This window comes from Atractosteus spatula, chromosome 25 (assembly GCF_055471065.1).
Source record: "Atractosteus spatula isolate fAtrSpa1 chromosome 25, fAtrSpa1.hap1, whole genome shotgun sequence".
NCBI classification, from domain to species: domain Eukaryota; kingdom Metazoa; phylum Chordata; class Actinopteri; order Semionotiformes; family Lepisosteidae; genus Atractosteus; species Atractosteus spatula.
The window spans coordinates 11,062,050-11,070,234 of record NC_142730.1 but is presented as its reverse complement, the minus strand read 5'-3'; the positions used below and the strand labels follow the sequence as shown (position 1 = coordinate 11,070,234).

General features: G+C 45.2%; 1 protein-coding gene across 1 annotated transcript; it reads right to left on the bottom strand.

Moving 5' to 3' along the window:
• Positions 1–4,675: 4,675 nt before the first annotated feature.
• On the bottom strand, positions 4,676–6,633 carry LOC148815429 (maestro heat-like repeat-containing protein family member 1). The gene is made up of 5 exons (XM_088905085.1): positions 6,613–6,633; positions 6,278–6,397; positions 5,368–5,490; positions 5,059–5,138; positions 4,676–4,712 (listed from the first exon to the last, which is right to left on the bottom strand). The coding sequence occupies exons 1-5, from the start codon at positions 6,631–6,633 to the stop codon at positions 4,676–4,678; spliced, it is 381 nt and encodes a 126-aa protein (XP_088761211.1).
• Between the last annotated feature and the right edge of the window lie 1,552 nt (positions 6,634–8,185).

Below are 8,185 nucleotides of genomic sequence, written 5' to 3'. Positions count from 1 at the left end.
GTGCTGCTGTACATGCCATTGTGTGTCTCTGTGTTGGCCTGCCAGGTAGATACATCTGTTCTGACCAAACTATCCTATTCTTCTCCCCACATGTCCGGTTGGTGCCACGGATCCAAGGGGGACATCACGAATATAGCCATCGTTTAGGGAGAATTTGCTGGTCTACAGGGATCTGCATGGAGTACTGTCACACAGAAGGACATGATGGAAGGTTTAATACTCCACACTTAGTACTTTTTTTGAATTGTATAATGTTAACATGCCCAGAGGGGTTGGGCAGCCAGTTGACCTTGGACCCCCAGAGGTTTTTCTTCTCCTTACTGAGGAGTTTTGGGTTCCTCTCCTCTGTTTTGGCCTCTTCTCTTTCTGTACTGTAACACGTAGTGCGAATTACGGAGGAGCTAGGGGGAGCTTACCTCCCCTGAATAAGGCACGAGCTCCCCTGAAGAGACCATTTGCAAAATTTTGGGGGGGTCTCTAAAATATGGAAACTGTCAATTAAAAAAATTCCTATTTCTACAGTATGTGTCGCTTTTTTCCAGTATAGACTACATTTGCGTTTCTGTTTTCAGCGTGTTGCTGCCATAGAAATAGCTAAGCAATTGAATACTATTACCGATCAAGGCATGGTGGTGCTGTTACAAAAGTAGGCAACGTTGCTTTTCACGTGACAAACGGACAAGCTAACAAGTCACTCTTGGTTACGTCTTCTCAAAAAAAAAAGGTGCACAGTAAATTTGCAGAGAAACTTTCCAATGACATTCAGTTTTCAATACATATTTCTGAAAAACGACGATAATGCCCAAGAGAAGACAAGGAACTGTACTCGCTAATTTTGGGTTCACAAAACAACCCAAAATGGGCGATCTGACTGTTGCTGCTAGTGGTTGCTCGTCAGACAGTTCAGCTGCTGACCCGCCTGCCTGGCCTGCCCCTCCGAATACGTCAACCAGCAGCACTGGCTCCCCAGAGGAAGAGGCTGGTCCCTCTGTGACCCCAGTCGGCACCGATCTACCGGCTAACTGGACCAGCCAGCAGTGGACAGAGTGGAAAAACGTAACCCATGGCTTTTCGTTAAGAATGGAAACTTGGGATGCACACTGTGCAGAGATGCAAAGAGTCTTCTGCTGTCAGAAAAAGCACTTGGCATGCATTTATCTGAGGAGTGGATTCATGGAGATGTGAGTAGGCCTTTGCAGAACCAGAAGCGGAAAAAAATATATAAACACCATGATAGCTTATCACATAAAAGGGCTGTTGATATTGAAGAGACAAAGCAAAAAGAAATTCTCCCAAACAAGGTACTTGAATTTAATTCAAGAAACTGCAGTTTCATTCAGATCTGCCCACAATAATGTAACCGGAGCTTAATGGTGCCAAAGTAGGCACTGTACATAAGTCAGACCGTTCCTGTGCTGAAATTATAGGTCATATTGCAAAGCAAATGCAGAACAAGCTTGTGTCGAGTATAAAAGAACTTAAGTCACAAAATAGCCTCACTATTGATGAAAGCACAGTGAACGGGCATGCTCATCTCATCATATACATGAGATGCGATGAGAGTGGGAAAGGGGATGTGGACAATGTATATTTGGACACCACAGAGCTGACGGATGGCACAGACACAGAATCCATCTACAGTTGCCTGAGAGGGAGCCTTAGTAACGTGGGTTTTGATGATGAGTTCATGAAGAAATATCTCATCAGCATAGCCACTGACGGGGCTGCAGTGCTCACTGGCAAATCCTCTGGACTGACTGCTAGTCTAAAGCATGACTTTCCTAAAGTGCAGTCCATACACTGTCTGGCACATTGCCGTGAACTGGCAGTCCAAGATGCTCTCAAAGAAGTGGCTGGGTGTAACCATTTTGAATTCTTTATCGCAAAACTATATTCACTTTATTACCAATCGACTAAGAACGCTCGGATGCTCGAGAAAGCAGCCGCAGATCTAAATGTGCAGATTTTGAAAATTGGCCAGATTCGAATATTAGATGGGTGGCAAGCAGTTTTAATAATGTAAAAGCAGTATGGAAAGATTTCCCTGCATTAGCACACCATTTTAAAACAGCAAGCGAGGGAGGATGCATCACGCAGTGCCACTGAGAGACAGAAACACAAGGGACTACACAAACGCCTCACTAACTCCTCATCTGTTGCTGATTTGGCATCTATGAAAGACGCTCTCCGTGAGCTGCTGGGCCTCTCCCTGAAACTCCGAAACAGAGACACATCTCTGGTGGAGTCCAGTTGCCACATTCAGCAGACCTTCGATATCTTGACAGCCAGGAAAGACACCGGCGGTCAATCCGCAGTGAAGGCCAAGCAGCGCTCGTCACTGGACATGTTTAAAGATGTTGACATCTCAGAGGGTACAGGAAAGATAAACCGGCTCCAGTTCTATCAGTCTGTGATCAATAGCCTTACAAAGCGACTCGGAATCTGAATTAGTCCAGATGCTGAAACCGCTGGATAAGGGCTTCTGGCCACAGGATCGTGAGGTCTTAATTCTTTACGGGGAAGGTGAAGTTGGTGCGCTTGCTAAAGCACTGGGCGAACCCGTCAGAGAGGCAGGGGAGGAATTCCGCGACTGGAAATTATAAGGCAAAGCATCAGGACAGACGCTGGGAAAACTCCACAGCAGGCCGGACGTGCCTCGCCACCTCAGCCGACTGCGAGCGGGGGTTCTCTGCCCTGAGTGACACTAAGAGAAAACGAAGCCTCTCCTCACTTCTTTTTGTTGATCTGAATGGACCTCCTTTGGAGAGATTCGATCCCTGCCTTTTGTATCATCTTGGAGTAAAGCAGGCCACCGCTCGTCCACTTCATGGGCAACAGGACGGACACCACAGACAGCTGAGCCCAGGCCTCTGTGGTCACTTCTATTGTAAGGTAAGAGTAACTCCTGTTAAACTATAACTATATAATCCAGTGCTCACTTTGTATGCGCTAGTTGACTGGCCTTTCACGCGTGATGCGTCCCCCACCAAACCAGGGGTGAGCTCCCCCTGATGCCAAGATATAATTCGCACCCTGCTGTAACATCATGTGTTGTCACACAGCTTTGTTAAGTGCCTGGAGGCAACCTTGTTGTGAAAGGCGCTATGTAAAAATAAATTAAACTGAATTGAAATTGAATATAGGACAGCTTTTGTCTAAGTCATTTCTGTTTGAGGAGGTGCCAGTTACTGAAAGTAACGATTCACACACTTCAGACACCACTTTCCTTATTGCAAGCACTCCGAGTAGCCTACACAGTAAAAAACCGCTCCAGCCACAAGGAATCGCAGCCCTACCTGTGAACAGACTGTGAGTTTCTTTTAACGCCACAGAAAGTAGTATTTGTGCTGCTTTTGTTCCTCAGATGTATTGAACTGATGACTAAAGCTATAATACAGCAATAGCTAGTCTGTATTTTACATTGTTTACATTTTTCTAATTTACTCATATTTTTAGCTGTGGCTAAATATATTTTCCCAGAAACTAGATTACTCAAATGATTTCTAGCAAAAAAAATATCTGGCTAATTACGACATTTTTCTGTTAGGTAGTATTATTTTTTCCAACATTTTTATCAAACTTATCTGGCGAATTCTGATCAGCTTGCCCAGCAGGATTGAGGTTTGACTGTAACTATAAATATCGTTTGAACCCTTTGTGTCATCAACGTGTCGCTGTCAAATTGTAAACATTACTGTTGGCTAGATGTCTCGTAAGTTTAAAACTCATACTGATCACTGATTTCAAATACAAATGTTTAAAATAGCAATTGCTTAGTCTGACTCTCAGAGAACAGCTTAGTTTGGTTCTGAAGAGGTTCTGTAATTCTGTTTTTATGTTCGCCTGGTTATCGACATTGATGCCCTGCAATGAACTGTCGAATTTAAAAGACAAGACAGTTGTGAAGACTTATTGTTCATGAGTCCAAATCACGTCCATATTAGCTCAACTCAACAGACAACACTGAGGACTGGATGGAAATATTACACCATCATGAGAGCTCTCCGCTGCTGACAGTCTCATCACACTCTGTTGGTGAAGGTGAGCTGCAGGAATCAGTCAACTGTGTTCACGTGTGAGTGATCGGGCACGAATGGCAAATCTTTAATCATTCATTTAAATATTAAATACATATGAACTTCAATGTAACTGAAATCACAAATTGGAAATGAACTCTGCCTCCTTCTGTTATCTTGACACAGGTAGATTTCAGCGTGACTGGCTGAGCCACTTTCTGACCCCCAGCCAACTGCTGTCTCAGACCAACATGAGTAACAGCCCGGCGTTTCTCGGGAGGATGATTTCGGAGGTCAGCTTGAGTGTATTTTTGTTTAACACCAATATATTTGTGTGCAATGAACTTCACTGGGTCAGCATTATTTTGACACTAAGATTTCCATACGTTTTCCAACTTAATGTCTCCTTTTCCAAACCTTGGAAATCAGTCATTTTTAAGAAAAGGATACAGCACATGTGTCAGGGATTGTGCTCTGCAAAAGGATGTACAGCCATCGTGAATTTTCACAGGTTCCACAGTGCAAGAGCAGGTATTCTTAAGACACCGTCTGCCACCTGTACCCAACACCAGCAGCTGAGTCTAGCAGTCCTATCTGGAGCTCAGGGCCCCTGCGATCCTGCAGAGGCAGTAGCAGCACATCCTCCACAAGCACATGAGTCAGGTGCTCTGTACTGCAGGGAGCTCTGGGCTGCAGCTACAGTGGGACAAGGAACAACAGGACACTGTTAGCAGCTCTTCCTCAAGACTCATCATGATGTAAACAGATGGAACTATACAACCTGTCACTATAGCTCTTTCAGAAAAAGCATGACACAGGCCAGTCCTATGGAAGCCATTATCAAGGTCTGACATTACATCATATCATATATTTTGAATGTATTGTTTTAGACGTAGGAGTACTGCAGTTGATGCACCACATATTGATGTTAGGAAATGGCACTTACTGCATCAAACATAATGCCCATCTGCCTCAAGCACACTTAAAAATGTAATTGTGAAGAAATGGAAGCAGTGAAGGCAGTTTCATCAGGAAACAGTACCTCAGTGTGGAACAGGCGCGCAGGGCCTGCAGACAGACAGCTCGGCTCAGGGCTTCACTGGGCTGCTTTTTAACAAACGCCTGTGAAGAGACGGGAGAGAAATGTAAACCCCACTTCCCTCCATCAAAAGACACCAGGACAGGGCCTGTGCTCATCTAGAGGCACAGCTGAGAATCCAGAGACTGTGCAGCTGCAGTGAGGAAGAGAGCGAGGGCACCTCTCTCCCCTCTGATTTCTACTGACAGTAAGGACTGTCAGAGCATCCGTGTGGGAAAACAGCAGACAGGCGGCTGCGTCAGACACACTGACCATCATTGTCGCCAGGAGCTCGGCCTTGGCAGGGAAGCTGGGAGCTCCGGAGGGACTGGCGCTGCGCACTGCCTGTGCCATCATGCCCACACTGCGGCACAGGCTCAGTCTGACGCTGGGCTCCTACAGGGGGACACACAGCAGCTCACTCACTGAAGCCCAGGCAGACCCTGAAAGGAGTGAAAAACTCACTGGAATAAATCCTGACTGCACACACCTTACAGAATGTACCAGCAGGTTAGTCAAGTCTGCAGAAAGCAGTTATGAAGTTCACACTATGAGGTCTTCTGCTCTTAATAGCAAATTTAAAAATAAAAATCTTAACTGTGATCGTTAAATTTCCTTCCTCTCTGGTGATAAAATGACCAGTAAACTAGTTTTAGCTCAAGTCCTGGGGTGATTGCTGTGTGGAGTTTGCGTGTTCTCCCTGGGTTTCCTCCAGGTGCTCCAGTTTACTCCCACAATCCAGCAACATACTGGTAGGTTAATTGGCCTGTGGTAACATTAGCCTGGTGTGAGTGTCTGTGTGCCCTGTGAAGGTCTAGCGTCCCGCCCGGGGTGTACCCCGCCTTGTGCTGTAGCTTGCTGGGATAGGCTCAGGCAGTACACAACCTACACTCAATAAAGCAGTTTGAACACTGGTTTAATGTTTACTTCCATTCATATGTTGTCAGTTTCTAGAATGTCAAATCTCTATAATCAGTGACTTTCTGAAAAAGGTAGAAAATGCTTCTCTACAGAAAAGTGCTTTGAAAATCTCTCCATCTGTCTTCATACTTTAAGATGCTCCGCGTCTGTCCATCAGTCGTGTAGAAAGGAATCGCTCAGAGACTTCCGGTTTTCATGGCTGTCGTCAACAGCAGTAGAAGCCCTGAGTCTGTGTGTGAGGAGTGGGAACAGATCACCTCACCTCTCTCTCCACAGGATTCTCAAATCCTGCTTCTTTCACACTGTCCTGAAGCGCTTGTTTCACAGTCTCCTGCTGAGAGAGGTGCTGGGCAGCCGCACCGACACACTGGTACAGGAAGGCCTGTGACACTGGAGAAGAGAACAGTGAGCACTGAGCTCAGGAGGCTGCTCTGTACAGCTGCACTGAGAGGACATGTTAGCTGTGGATAGCAATGCTCCCATCGATCAGCCGCTGATCGATATCAGCCGATTTTCATTCCAAATGACTCGATCGGTGGTCTCTAAACTGACCAATCTCAAAAACCAATTTTGCGATGACTACATTTCCGACATTACCTGAACATACAGTAGCAACATGTCCTCGCCAGTCTGGCAGTTTTTCCACACTTCTACAAAAAACGAAGAATTTACAGTTTGCAATACATGTGCAAAAGAAGTCGCTCGTGGGAGATCACCGGCTAGAACGTTCAACACCATGAACCTCATCAGAGATTTGAGAACTCAACACCAAAAAGAATATGCAGAGTGTGAACAATTAGCAAGTGCAAGAGCTGCGGCGACTTGCAAACCGACTCTCGCTCAGCCATCAATAACGGCAACACTTAAAACACTGGAGCCTTACAGCAGGCACAGCAAGACAGCCGAAAGAACTACGGGCAGGATCTCTGCAGGCGACGTATGAGGAGATTCTGAATGAAGATAAAAGCGATGGTCGGGACAGGAATGACTCGACAGCATCAGAGATTAATCTCCACCTCAGTCAGCAACTCATCCCAAGAAGCACAGAGCCAGTGGCTTTCTGGAAGCCTTGGCGTTTCCCTGCCTTGGCAGAAGCAGCTCAGGTCTACCTTTGCGCTGCTTGTACGAGTGTGGACAGCGAGCGTCTATTCAGCACAGCAGCGCACATTTTGCATGAGATGAGGAACAGATTGTCTTCAACACACGCACAGCTGCTCCCATTCATAAACAAGAATCTGCCCTCGATGATTAGTATACAAGAGGCTCAGTAGCTAAAGAGCCAAATGATTCTGACTTCTTTCCTTTTGGTTGAAGTTGGCTACTATCTTCTTGTTAAAAATCTTATTGAACATTTTATTTATTTTATTAGAATTATGGGTTGTGATTAAGACAAGCCTTTAATGTTGTTTTAGCTGTTTTTTTGTTATTGCTATATACTGTATGTGCCAAATGTACTGTATATGTAATATTTATAAAAGTTTTTGTGTGCATGTTTGATGAGTAAAAAGTCTTTATTTTATTTTAAGTGATTATTTTATTTCTTTTAGTCAGTAGTGTTTATTTTATGGTAATTGAACAATAAGCCCACTACATTTTGTTAATAAAAATAAACAAATTATACCTGTGGTCTAGTTCATTTTAATGGGAAAAAATAACCAGGGTAACACTTAGCCATGGGACATGAGGCATGTACATGGCTTATTGTAATGATTTTAACAGAAAAAAGCGTCCGATTCTAATGACAGGGAATCGGCCCTCAACAGCCTGATGGGAGCATCCCTAGCTGTGGAAACGACACACTGAAGTAGAGCACAGAGCGCAGAACCCTGAAGGGGCTCTCCCCTCTACTGCACAATCAAACACTGCTCACAGCTCACATCAACACAACAGCACACACGTATGAACCTAGCCTGAACAGACACACACCTTCCAACATCTAATACACAGCAAATTACAGACACACCTGCTATGTCACTACGTCACAACACTAGGTGAGGAATAAGACTTTTAGAGAGTAAAAGTCCCAGCTTCTCATGTAGCTCAGCCTTCTGTCAGACTCACCTTCTCCTCAGAGGTGGAGCTGAGAGAGCAGAGCACTCTGACTGTGGCCTGAGTGAGCCTACAGGCCCACACCTCATCCGCCACTGCGCTCAGTGTGTTAGAGAGCAGC

Excerpts from the sequence above, each read along its gene's own strand:
- LOC148815429 (XM_088905085.1), bottom strand. The coding sequence starts at position 6,633 with ATGTTGCTACTGTATGTTCAG. Across the intron at positions 5,491-6,277 it reads AGAATCCTGTGGAGAGAGAG|GAGCCCAGCGTCAGACTGAG; the intron begins GTGAGGTGATCT and ends GTCCCCCTGTAG. Across the intron at positions 4,713-5,058 it reads CGCGCCTGTTCCACACTGAG|CTGCAGCCCAGAGCTCCCTG; the intron begins GTACTGTTTCCT and ends GTCCCACTGTAG.